The sequence below is a fragment of the Pelodiscus sinensis genome, chromosome 27, assembly GCF_052426305.1.
Source record: "Pelodiscus sinensis isolate ZL-2025 chromosome 27, ASM5242630v1, whole genome shotgun sequence".
In the NCBI taxonomy this organism is placed as follows: domain Eukaryota; kingdom Metazoa; phylum Chordata; order Testudines; family Trionychidae; genus Pelodiscus; species Pelodiscus sinensis.
Genome location: NC_143078.1, coordinates 7280909 through 7300027, shown reverse-complemented (window position 1 = coordinate 7300027; position 19119 = coordinate 7280909). Strand labels below are relative to the sequence as shown.

Here is a 19119-nt window from a genome sequence, read left to right as displayed (position 1 = left end):
GCGGGAGGAGGAATCACCAGACACGGTTCCATGGCTTGTGTTCATCAGGCCAGAGCGGACCGTCGGAAGGGCTTAAGAAAAACACCTACGGACACACTTTGACTTGTGGGCATTTCACACGCTGATGAAAGGCTCCTGAGAGAGGCAACGTGGTCTAGTAGTCGCAGACTCAGTACACCTGGGTTCCAGTCCCAAACCTTCCACTTTCTGACGGCCGTTTCACACACACGCCTGTGGAACCATCTGTTGATTGACGCTTGACCAAGCACTCCGGGATTAGCCATGTTAAAAGGTGTTTATTTCGGTGAGCTGGCTGAAAGGTTCAGTGGTTACATGTTTACACAGCGGGGGGGGAGGGGGGGAGGCGGCGCCGCAGGAGCTGTTACGCACGAGGAGCTAGCTTAAAAGCTGGTTCCTCACGCACACCTGCTCCTGCCTGCCACCCTGCGTTGTGGCCTCTGCTACAAAGCGAGGGCAGGTGGCTCCCTGGGAGCAGGTGCGCATGGGTAGCCGGTTTAACAGCCGACTCCCTGGGACCATGGGCTCCCGCCTGTTCCCCGCCTCCTCCAGCACTGCACAGGCTCCTCTGTGAACAGTTTACACGCTGTCACCGCCCCATCTAGGATCCCACAGAGATGTGCATTGGGTCTGGATTTCAGAGCTGCCGAGCTCCTGCAACCCCCCACGGACTCAGTTCTGCAGGCCACCTGCCAGGCATTGGGAGCTGCAAGCATGCCGCACCTTTGGAGAAAGAGTTCAGCTATTTATTATTTCGGCTGGGCCTCAGCCGAGCCAATGGGACGGCTGCTCCGGGACAGTGTGGGGGCCTCCCTCTTCTACCACAGCCAAGCCAGCACCTGTGGCAACACGCGCACTAGCCTGGGAGAGCACGAGGGACACAGAGGGTCAGTCTGTACCTAGCAGGCCCTCGGTATTAATTAAACAAGAGCCCTGCCCTGGCCACTGGGCACATTCCAGTGGGAAGTCCACATGCCCTGCCATTGTACATTGACCTTTAACAGCCTGCACAGTGTGCAGTGCCAGGAAAGTGGCTCTAATTTGTAACCAGAACCAGCTGCAGCACATGCCCTCCGCAGGGCAGAGGCTGGACCAAGTCAGAGATGTTCCTAGAAGGAAGGGGGGGGAAAAACCATCTCCAAGGAGGGAAAACAAGACTTTTCACCTGCCTCGGCAGCTTGCGGCTGCAGAGAGCAGGCCCCAGGCCAATGTGCTTAATGTAAGGCGTTATACAAGCCCAATGCAGGGGCAGATTTGCATCTGCCCTGATGGGTGCATGGCTCCTGGGGGGCACAAACCTTGCTGCAAGGGAAGGTGCCCAATGAACTGGCCTTTGAGGGATAATGCCAACCTCCCTGCTTAAGTGCACAAAACTTCAAGAGAGACGCATGTCATGGACAGAGCTGTTCAAATTCCCTCCTTTTCAGCCCGAGGAGAACGGCTTTCTAAGGCTGAAGGGGGGAATCTCACACCACGCATGAAGACCTAATCGACGGGGGAAGTTTCAGCTCTCTGCTCACCGATCTAAAGACTTGAAACTTGGGCAGGGCTTCATTTGTGCCAAGAGTTTCCGGAGCTAAGCCCTGTCCCCTCCGGGCTCGCTGCATCAGTTAGGAATGTCAGAGAAATTTCGCAAACCCCAGGACCTCTCAAGTCACTGCAAGTTTTCAAGTCAAAATCAAGCACTGAACTTTGGGTTAGAAATGTCAGAATGTGTTTCATTAAGGAATCATGTAACCACTGAAAATTTCATCAGTTACATAGTTATAGGCAGCTCCCAGCAGCTGCTCTGCACTGTTGCCGCTGCATCAGAAGCAGCAGCATGGAGGTGGGTGGGTGGGGACGGCATTTATTCATGCATGTTAACCAATGAGTCCAGTTAACCATTCAAACTAGGGGTGGGGAAGCGTGGGAAGTCTCCTCCCAGACAGGGGCATAGGCACCTAGGGGAAAAGGGGGCAGGCAGGCAGGCCAAGGTGATCCCCCCACCCCTAGACCAATCATAGTCTGAGGGTGAGAAACCGGAAAGTATCCCGGCCTTGCCCCTTCTGGGGCAACCTGGGGCCACTGCAGAAATTTTCAAAGTGGCCCCAGCAAAAAATTATTGCCCACGCCTGATTTAAACTATTACACTTTCACGTCCCACATTGGGTAAGATTTTTCAGACGCACAAGAACCTAAGCCCCTTTGGCAAACAGGACTTAGGCACTTCAGAACCCAAGTTTCAATGAAAACCAGCAAACTATATGTTCTTCAATGCCATTAACAGCTCAGTCTCATTTTAAAGAGACTCTTTGGAACTCAGATGCTTTTGAAAGTTTGACTATATCAAGCTTGTAAATTCCTGGTAGTGAGGAGAGCCAAAAATACATGACAGGGACTATTTGGCTTCATGCGCCACACTGTTGGTGAAGCTCCCTTAGCAGAGAGTATTATGAGTGATCAGTCACAGAAAACACAAGGAGGAAATTGCTTCATTGTCAGCCCACAGGACGTATTGGCAACCCTAGGAGTTAGAAAGTAGGAGTGCCCGGAGTCCGAATGTGTAGTTATTGAGAATAAATATGGAACCATCTCAAGATTTTTTTTTTTAATTTTATTTTGGAAGTCACACACACTTCCAGCAGCAACCACATTTTAAGGTCACGGGTTATACTTGGAAAGTTCAGGAGCTAGCACATGCCATCCAAAGCCGTCCAGCTGGCAAAAGGGAGCTTTTACCAGTCTTGCTGAGTAAGACCAGACTGGTGCCTGTGCACAGGGCTAGTGACTTCAAGGACAACAGCTGCAACAAAACTCTGCCATGTGTTTTGGGTGCCCATATTTGGGAGTTTCAGAACAACACTGATTCAAACAAGGCGCAGGGGCGCCTCATTCAGAACCTGGTTCCAGCAGCAGGATGGTTAGGGATTGCTTCAAAGGAGCGAAGGGAAAAACACAAGTTATACCAACGAGCACCTGAGTCGAGACACTTGGCATATGATGCTGTCTGTCCCAATGCCATGACCCCCACGACACCCCTAGAGGGTGAGCCCCCCTTCACGGGGCTGAGCCATCTCATCTACACAAAACCAAGCCCAGAAATCAGTCCCCAGATCTCCATAAATACTTGAAACCACGTTTTCCCTGGTTACATGTGGCACCAACACCCCTTGGCTTTGAGTCATTTGACCGTGAAATTCAGGGTGACACACACATGCAGGTGAAAAGACAATTCCATGTCACATACAGGTCTTGTAAATGTCAGGCATGTGCAAGAGGCTATGGTCTCCTTCCACATCTTGCATAACCTTCTATGGGCTGGACAATCATCAAGGAGAGTAAACATGTGATGTTCATCCTAGCTCGCGCTCTCTCCCCCCACCTGTCTTCACGCCCCTTCTCCAGCCCAATCCCAGCTGGTAGAGTCAAGCTGTGCTTAGATTATGTTACAAGCAAAGAGGAAACCTAATTGCCTGGGCAGATTGTTACAAATCAGCTCCCAAAAAAATCTATGTTCCAACAGAATGCGGATTAGTACAGCCCCGCATGGACACAAAACCGGTGTCTGCATCTGCAGAAATGCTCCGCAGATATAAGGCGGATATCTGCAAACGTGCAGGGTTCGAGATACACAATTTGAATCTGCATAAATGAGCCGCAGATATCTGTATCTCTGGATGTGGCTACCTGCAGAAATAAAGAGGATACCTGCAGATTTGCAGGGTTCTATGGGTTAGTTCTTATATATTTCTCCTATTCTCCAGCATACTTGACACGCTAGATCTAGTAGGGAAGTTAAAAAGCAGTTAATCAGGTAACCATGTAGCTGCTGAACATGTCCACGGTTACCCGCCGTGGGATCTGCAGTATAAATCTTATACTGCAGAACCCGCAGCACAGCTGGCTCCCCGGGAGAAGAACTGGCCAGCTGGCTGCGCTACGGGATCTGCAGTATAAAATTTTAATACTGCTAAACCTGCAGTGCGGGGTGGCAGTTGGCTCCCTGAGAGGCGGCTTTTAAGCCAGCTCCCAGTGTGCCCTGGCTCCTGCCTGCTGCCCCACTTCTGCGAAGCTGGCTGCCACCCCACGTGGCAGGTTCTGTATCAGAGGTAGCAGTGTGGGGTGGCAGCCAACTCCCTGGGAGCTGGTGCACGCCAGCAGCTGGCTTTTAAGCTGGCTTCCAGACCCGCTCCCAGGGACCCAGCTGTTGCCCTGTGCTGCTGCCTCTGAGATAGAACCTGCTGTGCAAAATGGCAGCCAGCTCCCCAGGAGCGGAGCCGGGAGCCTGCATGTAGCCATTCACAGTAACTGATGAGCCCAAGCTTATTGGTTAACTGTTTAAACGGTTATACTGTTACATCCCTAATATCTAGGGCAGTGGTCCCCAACCTTTTGGGGCTGCTGGGCGCCTGGGGGCAGGGCCACACATGTGCCCAGGAGCAGGGCCACGCACGTGCCTGGGGGTGTGGCCATCCATACGCTGCGTGCCCGGAGCTGGCACCACCCATACGCCGCGCTCCCAGGGCCGGAACAGCCCATGGCCTGTGCGCCCGGGGGCAGAGCCACCATGGCCCATGCACTGCGTGCCCAGAGCTAGCGCCTGTGCCTCGCGCCCAGGAGCCGGCAGCACCCATGCGCTGCGCGCCTGGTGGCAGGGCTGCCCATGTACTGTGTACTCGGGGCTGGCGCCGCCCCTATGCCACGCGCCCGGGTAGGCACTGCCCATACGCTGCAAGCCCAGGGCCAGCACAGCCCTCGCACCTCTCACTCAGGGGCGGGACTGCCCACGTGCTGTGCACCTGGGCCGGCACCGACTATGTGCTGCGCGCCCGGGGGCGGGGCAGCCCCGATCACTCGGCGGGCACACAGAAATGGCCGGGCGGGCACCATGGCGCCCGCAGACACCGCATTGGGAACCACTGATCTAGGGCCACCAGGTACATACCATTCATCAGGTCAATTACGGTAGTACCTTAGCCTCTGTAACAACAGGCCTGGTGGATTCATTCACTGAGCTACAGCCAGCCACGGTGCACACATCACAACCGACAGAACAGGCTCAGCAAACCAATAGAGGCACCCACCCCCAGAGCAACATGACCCTCCCTGCTCAGCCTACCCCCGTTCCCTAGGGAGAGCAGACAACCCCTCTGTAGGCAGAAGGGCTGAGCCAATGGCTTCCTATGGTACCAATGCTGCAGGCTTTCCACACTGGTTAGAAGCGAACCCTGCCCTCCAGGAGCACAAAGGGGTAGGGGCCTCTCTGATGGCAGAGCGGGCTCCCCCGATAAATGGCAAACCTCAGCACACTCCTGTGTTAGCAGCAGCAACATCCCAACGGGGCAAGACAGAGCTAGCCCACCCCACTAGCGCTCACTGTGCCAAGACCAATGCACCTAGCAGGGAAGAAACGTGCCCCCCCGATAAGGATGTTAAGTATTGTGTAACTGACTAATCAAATAATCAATGCATTTTTGCATCAACTATTCGATTAGTTGATAGGGTGGCGCTGCCCTTTCGCAACGCTGGTAGCGGCATTTCAAAGGGACAGCACTGCATGGAGCAGCTGACCCCGGGCTTCGTGCTGCACTGCTGCTTTAACGTACCCCTTTCTTCTTCCTGACCTTGCTGCCTCTATCTAATAGGGGCAGCAAGGGGGTGGGGGGAGAAGCAAGTAGTCGACTATCCGATAAGCATTTGCTTATTGCATAGTCAACTAGTCTTTAACACCCCCTATTCCCCAATGGTCCCTGAATGGCCATGCACAAGGGATGAGGAACCCTCCCTGCACTGGGAGCAGCCTGCTCATGAGAACAAAGGCACTGCCCATTAACCCCAGGTCTTGCAGGAGAGCGAGTCAAGAACACGGACAGCCGGGGGTTTTCCTCCCATGGCCTTTAGCGCTATCATTTAATACCAAGGCTAAAGAGAGCACTGGAGGAGTTGGCAGCACTCACTGCATAGTAACACGTCCAGCTGCCAGGTTGCTGAAGAACGATGGAGTTTGATTTGCTAGGAGAGGGCTACCAAGCCAGTGAGCTGCTGTAAGGTTCCCACCTCTGCTCCCTGCCACGTGACTCCCCCTCACTGTCATTAGAGCAGGACTTTAAATTAAGCTGAAGGTTCCTTAAGGATGTAAACTATCGACTAATGGACTCAAATAGTCAATGCATTTTTGCATCAACTATTCCATTAGTTGATCGGGTGAAAGCCCCCCGTGGAGCCTGGGATCAGCTGGGGATTCCAGCTGATGCTGGGCTCCACATAGTGCTGCTGCTTTGAAATGCCACATGCAGCCTGATGCCGGGCTCCCTGCGGCGTTTCAAAGCAGCACAGCGACACGGAGCCCCGAGTCAGCGAGGGAGTCTCCTGCTGATCCCAGGCGCCACGTGGCACTGCTGCTTTGAAGTACCCTTTCTTCTTCCCCCACTTGGCTGCCTCTTTCTGATAGAGGCAGCAAAGGGGGAAGTGACTAGTTGACTAGTCCTTCACATCCCTAGCTTTACTTAGAACAGGGGTGAGGAAACTACGCCCTGCAGGCCGGATGCAGCCCTCAGCTTGCCTGGATCCAGCCCCTGAAGTTCAGGACTCGCCCCTCTCCCCGCACCGCTCCCAGTATTAGGGAATCTGTGCTGGCACTTCAGCCTCCTGACTGCACCGCTGAAGCACACAAAATCTGCTCGCCTGGGCCCCCCTAGGCTCTGGGGTGAGGGGAATGGTCTTTCTGCTTCTCAATTAGGGGCCATATCAGTGAGGGGTAGGGTTTTTTTTTTTTTTTTTTTGCTTCTTGTGTGTGGCCCCCCGACTGATTTTTCTGTGGGACAGCCCCCCTCCGCCCCGATTTAGAGCTTCAGAGACAGCAGGGGCTTGAAACTTGTGACTAGAAACATTTCTAAGGGGTGGGGTATTTTTTTTTTTAAATCAACATTGCAGGAAAGCTAGGGGAATTGCCGCACCAGATGAGACCAGGAGTCCATGTCGTTCAGCTGCCCCAAAGCAGCCAGTCGCTACTTCGAAAGGAGGTGCATATATTGCTTTAAAGACTGGTCTGTAGTGAACTGCGGGGAGGGTGGGAAGGAGAAATATTGTTCTAGCCCTAGGTGGTGAAGATTCTGCCAGGGCCGAGGCTAATACCCTAACCATGGAGTCACAGAAACGTGCGTCACAGAAAGCTTTCCCCACCCTGTTTCGCCAGTGAACTCTTGCCCTTGAGGAGGGGCAGGCCCTCGTACGCCATTCCTTTGACCATGCCCCCAGCCCACGAAGCTGGGTCGAGTACTCTGCAGAGGACTGGGAGAGCAATGCCTCATGACATGCAAGTCACCCACCCGCCATGACATGCCATCATCCCAGCATTGGCGTCACCCCGCCTTGGGCTCCGAGTCACACGATTGGTCCCCTGGCTCGATTCTAGCCCACGCCACGCAGTGTCCCCAAACAACAGCAGGTGTGATGCTCACCTGTACTATGTCCAGCACCATCCCCGCAGCAACCGTCCCAAACCCGGCCAGCAGGAAAGGGAAGAGGACCTGCAGCCCGATGGAGAAGGATGTCTCCTTGAAAGGGGAGGCAGGCACAGGGCCCTGATCTGTGCTGGTGTCATCGCTCTCGTTGCTCTGGCTGCCATTTTCCAACAGGGCATCCTCTTCTCGCACCCCTTTGGCGTTGGCCCGGGATTCCAGCACCACCACCTCCACCCCTTCCCCGTCGGGCTCCAAGAACTCCGAGGGCTTCACAAGTTGCTGCAGGTCAGGACTGGCAAGGCAGTCCACCGGCACAGCCACAATGGGCAGCACCACCCCATTGGTCTGGTGAGCCTCCTTGTGCTCCAGCTTGGAGGACATTCTGAAGGGCAGATGTCTCCCCCGACCCTCAAAGCGGTGGGACTACAGCTGGCAGCTGTCCCAGAAAAGACCTTCTGCAAGGGGCTTAAGCCAGTGCCCCTTCCTGCATCTAGATGCCACCTCCTTGGCTCTTGCGCTCCAGCCCTCAACTGCAGAGGCAGATCCCGCAGCAGAGATCCCCATCAAGCACAATCCAGACACGGGAGACACCAACCACCAAGCCGGCAGAGAAACAGGAGGCAATTCCAGATCCAACACGCTGGCTCTAGTTCTCCTGCTTCCAGATGAAGGAGCCCTAGAAGCACTCACACCGTCTCCCAGATTCTCTTCTTTCGTTCTTGCCGCCTTAGTGCGTCATCTTCCGACAGCTGGTGTTTCTCCCACTTAGCCCTTGCTCCAGCAAACTGGACTTGTGCTCAGTTACTTTTATGGGGAAGCAAAGGAAAACATAAAGTCCAAGAGTCTTTCAAACCTGGGTGTAATAAAGCAGGATTTTATAAAAGAAAAAAAAAGTTCTTGGGGGGGAATTTAAGTTCTATCTTTTAAAAAGAGTAAACAAAGCTCCCTTGATTTTGGCTCCCTGGGCCATTCCAATTTAATTACTTCTCCAGGCAAGGAACAGGGAGAATCAGAGTTTAAAAATAAAACACCCCCTCGGATGAACTCTCTTCTTCAGAGCTACCGATTTGCTTTCTTCTTCCCTCACACCCGGCTTTCACAGGGTGATCCACGGCTCAGAGGCGTTTTGGTTGTTGTCTGGCACCAGCCTTTTCATGCTGTAGAGTCTCTTTTCTGTGCTTTCCGCAATACAGCGAGGTCCACAGTGAGCACCAACTGCAGCAGAAAGTGCCCTCCGTCTGTCTGTGTAAGGGAATCTCTTACCTTACAACACGTGGCAAGGAGGGCTCTTGACTACAGGAACGGGAAGTTCCCAGATAGGGTTACTTGGAGAGCATATCTAGTGCTAGAAGAGATGCTGGCCTGGAGGGACTGCTTGGCACACACCCACACTCCAGGGGCTGCTGCGCTCTTTCACCTTTAAAACAGGAGAGAAACAAGGGATATAAATATTTTTATTGAACCTTTCCCCGGTCAGCACAATGGCTCATTTATTCAGCACCCCTTCCCTCCCACCGGCCTTCAATGACTTCACTATTTCCAGCACTATTCTGCAGGGCTAAACCCTCCCCCACAACTCCTGGTACACACAGTGCTGGGCAGAGTCTAACGGGGTGGGAGGAGCAGGAGAAGGCACAGACCTCATTGTTTATGAGTGGTGATGGGGTCTGCCCTGTTCCCCCTGTCTTGTGACATTAATGCATGAGCATCCCAAGCAAGATTTTACTGGGAGGGGGATGGAACAGATGTGCACAGCCCAGAGGACAAATACCATTGTTCAGCCACCGAGAGCAACTGTTGCAACACCAGGCAGCAGATGTGCACATGGCCCCAGGTGGCTGGCAGCTGAGCACAGTATCACCCCAGCCAGCTCCTGGGTTGGCAACCCCTGACTTCACAAGCCAAGATGTCCCTGCTCCTTGCAAAGGCAGGAGAGCCACCAGAGAAGTGGGTAAGGGGCACAGTGCTTAAGCAAGCTGGTGCATGCACACTGCTGCCCCCTGTTGGACAGAACCGGAAGACCGCGATGTGCACCAGCAGCCTTGTATGTCTACGGGAGAAGGCAGATCAGAGGTTCCAGCCCTCTCCTTGCTACTGAACTACAGTGAAGTAACTTCTTTGTTGTGGTACAAAACTCCTTCCCAACTTCTACTCCATGCTGGCTGGGGGCTCAAACGCAAAATGAGCACCTACCCTCTTCCCCAGATGCCATTTATTAGCCCCAGGGAGGTAGAGGAGCAGTAACATGAGACGTTATTTTCCCATCACTGAATATGAAAGAAAAATGCAGGACAATGTAGCACTTTAAAGACTAACAAGATGGTTTATTAGATGATGAGCTTTCGTGGGCCAGACCCACTTCTGAGGAAGTGGGTCTGGCCCACGAAAGCTCATCATCTAATAAACCATCTTGTTAGTCTTTAAAGTGCTACATTGTCCTGCATTTTGCTTCAGCTACCCCAGACTAACACGGCTACATTTCTATCACTATTGAATATGAAAGGTGACTGCAAGCTTTGTCGAACAGATCTTGAAACGACAGTGCTATGAAAAGCCACTCTCCTTGCGAGGCATACCCTGAACAGAGGGTACAACACCAAATGCAAAGCTAGTGGGGCTCCTCTCTCCAGAGGGGAAACACTCCATGTGAAGCAACAGAGTTTCAACCTGCTACCTTGACAAGTCTTCCCAGTCTAGTGTCCTTTGTGACCAAGGAATCTTTACTACCGAAGATAGCGCCTCGTGTTACAATCTAAAAACCATCCGCAGTGCCAACGTGCTAAGCAACAGACACTGCTGCTTAGTGGACTCCTATTGCTTAGTGCTCCCTTTCCATCCTCCCTCTGACAGCCTGTGATTCAGGCAACGGATCATTTATCATCATTACTAGCCCTGCCACTACGCACAGGTACGCAAGCCTGTAATTCAGGAATATGAGTAATTCCTCCTACCTCCCCCTCCAAACACACATTTGAGTCACGCCTAAAGCACCTCGCCTCTCCCCACTCACCACAATGGCTGTTTCAGGTTGTATCCCCAAACCATCACACCCAGAGGATTAACCTTCAAGGGGTGTCATGAATTCAGCTCTTGCCTCCCTCTGGTCACAACCTGATCAACAGTCCCAATGCCAAGGGTAATATCTTCCTACCCACAACAAATGGTGTTTGAGTCAAATACCCATCCCAGCTAAATCACACTTTTTTCAAAGGACGTGCCCTTCCCTCCATCACCAGCCCATCACCCCTACAGCCCCGGCTAAGAAAGGATCCAAGCAGTCTGGGATATAGAAGGAAAGCTGGAAACTGATCCAAAGCCTAAGGAAAATCAAATGCACTCCTATGTCCCATCCCACATTCGCCTCCCATAAGTACGCTGCCTCTACACGGCTTGGCAACTCTGCAAAGGAGCACCCCTGCACCATCCATGCAGAGCCTCACAGTGGGAGTCCTATTATTGGGGCACTCCCAGGGAATGAATGGGAACAATTCGTATGGGGGAGAGGGAGTATGCAGAGAGCTACTGAACGCAAACATCTGATGGAAACCACTTCGAGCCAAGGGGGTGCAAAACACACACACACACACCTAGCTCCAAAGCACCTGTGGGCTGCAGCCAGGAAGATGAAATAGACATACCGCAAGGAAGCAGCATCTAGCGGCGGCTCCTCTCAAACCCCACCAGCCCCGAGCCATGAAACTGACCTGCCCAAGCCCCGGGAGGATGCAGGTCCCCCCACCAAAATAAGAGTCCCCAGGGGCAGCAGGGGCGAGGGGCACCGGCACAGCCCGGAGCGGGGACACTGCACCCCAGGGGCACCCCCCGGGCTGTGCCAGGCCCTCGGCGGGCTGCAGAGCCCCGCGCCGCGCACTGACCTGCCGCCGGGGCCCGTCTGCCCCCTGCCCAGCGCGGCCGCCGCTACATCGCCACTGGCTCAGCCTGCGCTCCAGCGGAGCCGCCACGGCCACAGCAGGAAGCCTGACATCACCGTTCGCCAATGGGGCCGCAGCTGCCCGCTGGTGATTGGACGCCGCCTGCTGACGCCACAGGCAGCCCGCCCCTCGGCTAGCGAGCTCTGCGAAGCGCTCGATGGGCACAGGCTCTAGCCAACCGCATGTGGGAAGCTGGCCGGCAGGGCGGGGCGAGGGAGCCTGCCGGCCGTCACCGGGAGGCGGGCGTCAGGATGAGGGAGCCAATCACAGCCCGCCTGCCGATGTGCCTCGCTAGTGGCTGCGGCGCTGCTAGTGTGCACGTGTCTGTCTGAGCTTCCTCGGCAGCGTGGTCCGGGCTGGTGGGTGGAGCTACGGGCCGGACTCCTGGGTTCCCTCCCTGGCCCTTGTAGAGGGGGTTTGGGAGCCTGGACTCCTGGGTTCCCTCCCTGGCTCTTGTAGAGGGGGTTTGGGAGCCTGGACTCCTGGGTTCCCTTCCTGGCCCTTGTAGAGGGGGTTTGGGAGCCTGGACTCCCGGGTTCCCTTCCTGGCCCTTGTAGAGGGGGTTTGGGAGCCTGGACTCCCGGGTTCCCTTCCTGGCCCTTGTAGAGGGGGTTTGGGAGCCTGGACTCCCGGGTTCCCTTCCTGGCCCTTGTAGAGGGGGTTTGGGAGCCTGGACTCCCGGGTTCCCTTCCTGGCCCTTGTAGAGGGGGTTTGGGAGCCTGGACTCCTGGGTTCCCTCCCTGGCCCTTGTAGAGGGGGTTTGGGAGCCTGGACTCCTGGGTTCCTTTCCTGGCCCTTGTAGAGGGGGTTTGGGAGCCTGGACTCCTGGGTTCCTTTCCTGGCCCTTGTAGAGGGGGTTTGGGAGCCTGGACTCCTGGGTCCCCTTCCTGGCCCTTGTAGAGGGGGGTTGGGAGCCTGGACTCTTGGGTTCCCTTCCTGGCCCTTGTAGAGGGGGTTTGGGAGCCTGGACTCCTAGGTTCCCTTCCTGACCCTTGTAGAGGGGGTTTGGGAGCCTGGAATTCCGGGTTCTCTTCCTGTTTCTAGGAAATGGGGGTTGGGAGCCTGGATTCCTGAGTCCTAACATAGACCCAACAGGGGAGAGAATTGTGGTGATTGGCCCAAGCCAGACCCTTGAGTTGCTGGGAAGAGCATAAGGGATGGTGGTAAAAGAGGGAGACCTGGGTGGCAAGTCTCTTAATTCTAGTCTGCATTTAGAGAGTGGGATGTAGTCTGGTAATCAGTGCAGTAGGACTGGGAGTTGGGATTCCTGGGTTCAAGTTTGGCTCTGCCACTGATAGAAAAATACTTACGTTTAAATTTTTAGGCCCCAAAGGTTGAGGTGATGTTTTGAAGTTGAGAGTTTTATTGTGGGATCAGTTAGTGGTTGGTATGTCATGTGGGCCCTGTGCAGAACAAAGATTGACAGTAAACAGGGGGTCATGACTACACAGTTATATCCCAGAAAACAGTCATACAATCATAGGCGTGCATAGCACATTTCATTAGGGTGTGCACCTAGGGAATTTTATTTTTTATTGGCGAACATTTATTGAATACTCAATCATAAAGGACATGCTGCGAGTGAACGCGGGCTTTCTACATTCAGTGCTTATTGCATAATACGCAATCCATACTTTAAAACTAAAAGAGCTTATCCTGCAATTAAATTAAAACGCAAAGCCACTTTTTTTTGAGATATTAGGGTGTGCCTGGGCACACCTGGCACACCCCCTGCACACGCGTATGCATACAATCATAGAATCATAGAATACTAGGACTGGAAGGGACCTCGAGAGGTCATCAAGTCCAATCCTCTGCCCTCATGGCAGGACCAAATACTGTCTAGACTATCCCTGATAGACATTTATCTAACCTACTCTTAAATATCTCCACAGATGGAGATTCCTCAACCTCCCTGGGCAATTTATTCCAGTGTTTGACTACCCTGACCGTTAGGAACTTTTTCCTAATGTCCAACCTAAACCTCCCTTGCTGCAGTTTAAGCCCATTTCTTCTTGTTCTATCCCCAGAGGCCAAGATTAACAAGTTTTCTCCCTCCTCCTTATGACACCCTTTTAGATATCTGAAAACTGCTATCATGTCCCCCCTCAATCTTCTCTTTTCTAAACTAAACAAACCCAATTCCTTCAGCCTTCCCTCATAGGTCATGTTCTCTAGACCTTTAATCATTCTTGTTGCTCTTCTCAGGACCCTCTCCAACTTCTCCACATCTTTCTTGAAATGCGGTGCCTGGAACTGAACACAATACTCCAACTGAGGCCTAACCAGCGCAGAGTAGAGCGGAAGAATGACTTCTTGTGTCTTGCTCACAACACACCTGTTAATGCATCCCAGAATCATGTTTTCTTTCTTTGCAACAGCATCACACTGCCGACTCATATTCAGTTTGTGGTCCACTATGACCCCTAGATCCCTTTCTGCCGTACTCCTTCCCAGACAGTCACTTCCCATTCTGTATGTGTGAAACTGATTGTTCCTTCCTAAGTGGAGCACTTTGCATTTGTCTTTATTAAACTTCATCCTATTTACCTCAGACCATTTCTCCAATTTGTCCAGGTCATTTTGAATTATGACCCTATCCTCCAGATTAGTCGCAACCCCTCCCAGCTTGGTATCATCTGCAAACTTAATGAGCGCACTTTCTATACCAATATCTAAATTGTTGATAAAGATATTGATCCCAAAACAGACCCCTGCGGAACCCTACTTGTTATGCCTTATCATAGCATATCATACATTATCCCTACATAGCATTTTTCTCTTGCATAGATCAGTGCACTTTTCAAACCTGAATGAATGAAGTCTCAGCCGTGTTAGTCTGTAACTTTAAAAACGAGTAGCCTGTGGTGCCTTAGGGTATGTCTACACTACCACCCAATTTCGAACTAGGGTGGTAATGTAGGCAACCGGAGTTGCAAATGAAGCCCGGGATTTGAATTTCCCGGGCTTCATTTGCATCTTGCCGGGCGCCGCCATTTTTAAATGTCCTCTAGTGTGGACTCCGTGCCGTGCGGCTACACATGGCACGGACTAGGTAGTTCGGACTAGGCTTCCTATTCCGAACTACCGTTACTCCTCGTGAAATGGTAGGAAGCCTAGTCCGAACTACCTAGTCCGTGCCGCGTGTAGCCGCGCAGCACGGAGTCTGCACTAGCGGACATTTAAAAATGGCAGCGCCCGGCAAGATGCAAATGAAGCCCGGGAAATTCAAATCCCGGGCTTCATTTGCAACTCCGGTTGCCTACATTACCACCCTAGCTTGAGCTAGGGTGGTAGTGTAGACATACCCTTAGAGACTAACAAAAATATATAGTATCATGAGTTTTTGTGGGCAAAACCCAGTTCTTCAGATGACCTTGAGCAGAGAAAAAAAAAGGGGGTGGGGAACCCTCACAATTTATGTCCACTGGAGACCAGAAAGCTGTACTGGTAGGATGGCTCTTGCAATAATTGTGGATGGAAGATTTGCCACAGTATACCAATAAGAAGATACATGTTCTCATTCCGAATCCTGTTTATGGCAAATTCACTCTTCCCTCCTGATAAAAATGCATCAAATTCAATAATTCCTGCTGCTGAAAACTCACTGCTCACTGCTCTGTAGGATTCTGTCTCAGAATGAAACCCGCTTCTCCGATTCAGATAATGGTTGTTTTTTAAACTCATCGGTGGAACTTTTGACTAGTTTTTCCTTCCTGCCTTTCCTTTCCTCCTAGGAAATGATCTGTTGCAAGTTACTAACCAGAATTGATTACGTGATCCCAGGCTTGGTGCCTTAGAGACAGATTCTGAACCAACTGCTTCTGTAGCACAATTGGTGGGCAGAAGGGGCTATGGAGGGGAGAGGAGAGCAGGGATTTTAACACAGGAACTGCATCTGTTCTGCCACCTCCTCCCCAACCGAGTCAGATAGTGACCTCATCTCTTAAAGAAAGCAAGGTTGTGGCGCACAATACGCATTCTGGTGGAGACCTCATAAGAGTTAAGTTTTGTGTTATTTAATCCTTCTCTACTCATGGACTTACAAGCTAGTTTTGCATTGAGACTTATTTTTCTTTTAGTGTGTGGGATGGTTGTTTTGGAAGGGCATCTTGAATTGGATGCTCTTGAAAGTCAGATTGGCATTGAGAGCTAGAATTAAGCACCATGCTGTCAGATATCAGCTTTTCTCAGAGCACCCCGCTGGTGAAGGTCAATCTTAATAAAGGTACCCATGCACAGCTCTGCCAATGCACCTCTATCCCAATTTTAGCACCTACTATTATTCCAACTGAAGTTCCTGCACACAGCTCTGCTGATGCACCCATGGTCTGAATAGAGAACAATGGGATTTCTGATCCGGCCACAAAACATACACAGAATCTTCTTCTTAAATCCTTGTACTCCGAATGAAGCTTAAGTCATCTACATGTCTCCTCCGCTTCACTCTGTCTTGAGACAAAACTTCTAGCTGACTCCAGGAGTACCCTAGTTGCTGTCCTTCAGTCTCAGTAGATCTTCTCTACATTGTCCGAGGTGCTCCTTTTTGAGTTTTCCTTGCGGGTTCCATGTGAAAGCTTGATGGACTATGCTGGATGATGGTTTTCTGAGAGTGTGGCCTAGCCATCCCCACTTTCCTTTCTTGATTTGAACTTCAAGTTCTTGTCCTGCTCTGTTTCAAAGCTCCTCAAATGCCCTCCCTATAATCTTTTTTTGTGGGGTGTGACAGGGTGCAATCACAGAAGACCTGCTGGATGTTCCCCGGTACGTTGATCATGCCACTGATACTTGCCTTGTTGCTCTCAGGAGCTCCCCATCACTCTGTTCTGCTGGGCCAGATCCCCTGGTCTCTCCCAGACAAGGCACAGAGTTGGGGTAACCGCCCTCCTAAAGAGCCATGCAGACATTGAACCATTTCAGTTCTGGGAGGATGCAGTTCTAGGGCACAGCACCCAAGAAACCAATCCTCAAAAGGGATCAAAACTGCAAATAAATCCCTCTTTCTCTGAGTAGAAATTTTACACAAAGAAAGCTCATGAAGATGTTCACCCTCTTTATCAATGAAAGAGAGATATGCACACTGGTTGCTCCCCACCCCTGGTTCCTCCACCCCAGTAACAATGAACTACACTGGGCCTGATAGTAAACAAAAGTGTTTTTATTAAGTACAAATAGTAGGATTTACGTGGTTACAAGTGAAAACAGATAGATAAAAGTAAGTTATTAAGTTAAAATGAAAAGAAAATGCATGGCTAGTTCTAATTCACTGAAAAACTTATTGTAAGCAGATTCTTACCCTAAAGAATAGGTCTCGTTCTAGACATAATCTTCAGGTCAAAGATGATCTTTTGCTCTGACCTGGGTCGCCAGCTCCAAAGATCTGATGGCTTTCGCTTGCTTAAATAGTCTTCTCCCTGGTCAGGAATCTTTTATTCTACATTCCCCCTTCCATGGGAAGGTACCTGGGTCAAAAAATGGAATCCCAGTACCAGGTGGTATGTTCAGATGTCTTACTAGTCCAATCACCAAGGCTGTTTACAAGTTGTTAAGTTGATCACCCAGTTGTTAAGACTGGGGGAAGTAATGGCTCTCATTAGCACATTTAAAACTATACACAGTCTCATGGTTTATATTTCTAACTTCACATATAAGAATGATACTATATATACCAAAATAGGATATACAGATCCAGCAGATTGTAACATTAAAACTGATAGGTTACATGAGGTATTTTGTCCAAAGCATCTCCAAGTTATGCATATTTATATTCATGAGCCAAGCTTCCTAAAGCAAAGGGGGTGGACTGTCATGGGGATGGGGGGCGGGGGGGTTCTAAGCTGTGGTGAGCTGGCAGTTGCTGTAGGTCCTAGAGCCACCTAACTTAACTATCTATTTTTATATAGTGCTCATCCTCATGGAGTCTGAGATGATGGCAAAGGAGACTTTGAAGGTCAGATCTTTTCCTGGTATAAATCCACATAGCTCCATTGATCACAATGAAATGATGAAGGAACTTTTCTGATCTCTAAACTTGTCCTCCCCTGTCCTTAGTCAGCTCCTATTTTCTTGTTTGTTCTTTCAAACACATGGGAAATGGTGATCTGTCCCCTCTTTTTAAAATAGCAATGACATTGAATAAAAGCCTATACCAATATCCCTGAGCTATGGGTTAGAATCAGATCTACTTTTGCAGTTGGGACCTACCCTACCATTTTAGGAAAATGCCCTTCCTGCACTGCATGAAAAATGAAGACTGCCCAGTTTAAATTTTGTACATGTACTCCAACTTTACAAAGACCCGCAGAGGATTTATATTTGCATTATTAAATAATAGAAGAGTGGGTTTCTACTGTCATTTTGAAAATCAGTTGCATGGCGCATGCAAACAATTTAATCTGTCATCATGGTGGTTAATATAAATGTTAATATAAACCTCTGTTGTCGGAGAATGCACCTGCCTTGTTTTGCTCTGTTCCCAAGGTTTGGAAAGCATGCTGCTGCCAAGATAGGTGTGTGTGGCATGTACTGTGTGTAAATTTCTTTCTCCAGCAGTGCCTGAATAACCAAATGAACAGGGAATTCAGCAACTGATCCTAGAGGTAGCAAAGATAGCTGGTGGCATTTAAAATCCTGCTTTGAATGGTATTGAGGAAAATACAGCATTGCTGATGCTACTGAAAGGGGAATTTTGTCCCTACTTCTTAGACACAGCCCAGAGCCAAAACCAATACCTCTGCAGCCATACACTGGAGCCAAACTTCATGCATGAGCCACAGGTGGCTACTGAAATCCAAGGTAGTTTTGCCTTTGAATACAATGGAATCAGAGTTCTATCTATGTGGGAAAGTATTATTCCCATTTTTATCAATGGGGGAATAGAAACACAGAGAAACTGAGGCTCAGATCCTCAAAAGTACTTAGATTCTTAATTTCTGTTGATCAAGGGAAGTAAGGAGCTTCAGTACCTTTGAGGAGCTGGGTGTAAGTGACATAGAAGGTCTGTGATGCAGCAGGGGATGGAATCTAGGTTTCTCGTGTAAGCGACCGACCACTTCCTCCCTTGTCCTTTCAGCCAGCCATATCAAAACTCCCGCACTAAACTAGGTAGTAGAGGATCCAGATCCGCTTTCCAGCTGACTCTGCAATGCAAAGCTGAGTTCTATTTTATACTTCTTTCCATAGCTCTGGTCTACGCTAGGGCTTTATTTCAAAATAACCCCCTCTTAGGTCGAATTAATAAGCGGAGCATCCACATGACCAAGCCTGTTATTTCGAAATCTGTACTCCTGCTGTTCTTGGGGAATAATGCTAATTTTGAAATAGTTATTTCAAAATAACGGTAGTGTGGATGCTCTGGTGCCGCTATTTCGAAATAACGACTCCCCAGAGTAATTCGAAGTAATTACTCCCCAGTGCTTCCTGGGGTTCTAAGTCGAGGTAGCGCATCCATATTAACGGTGCCTGTCTCAGACTCATTTCAAGGCTCCCCCATAGAGAGGACACGCTATTTCAATTTTGTTATTTTGGGAGTTATTAAAACAATTTTAGTTATTTTGAAATAGTTTCCTAGTGTAGACATGCCCACAGGGAACTGTTTGAAAATTGCTCCCTTCACCGTCATGTTGTAAAATGAATCAGTGTTTAATGGAACAATGAAAAGAAAATATCAAACCATCTGGATTTAGTTCAGCTAAAATGACATCATACCAGACTTTCTAACCTTC

General features: G+C 50.5%; 1 protein-coding gene across 2 annotated transcripts in view; it reads right to left on the bottom strand.

The window, feature by feature from the left end:
• SLC41A1 (solute carrier family 41 member 1) overlaps positions 1-11484 on the bottom strand; it is a 37378-nt gene extending 25894 nt beyond the window's left edge. The window contains exons 1-3 of one of the 2 annotated variants that reach the window (XM_075909924.2): positions 11339-11484; positions 8727-8880; positions 7461-8267 (exon numbers count right to left, since the gene is read on the bottom strand). In XM_075909924.2, coding sequence (XP_075766039.1) covers positions 7461-7844 — 384 coding nt within the window. In that variant the 5' untranslated portion in view covers positions 7845-8267; positions 8727-8880; positions 11339-11484. Of the gene's footprint in view, positions 1-7460; positions 8881-11338 lie in introns of both variants that reach the window. The other variant, XM_075909923.2, reaches the window with a different exon arrangement.
• Positions 11485-19119: the final 7635 nt, after the last annotated feature.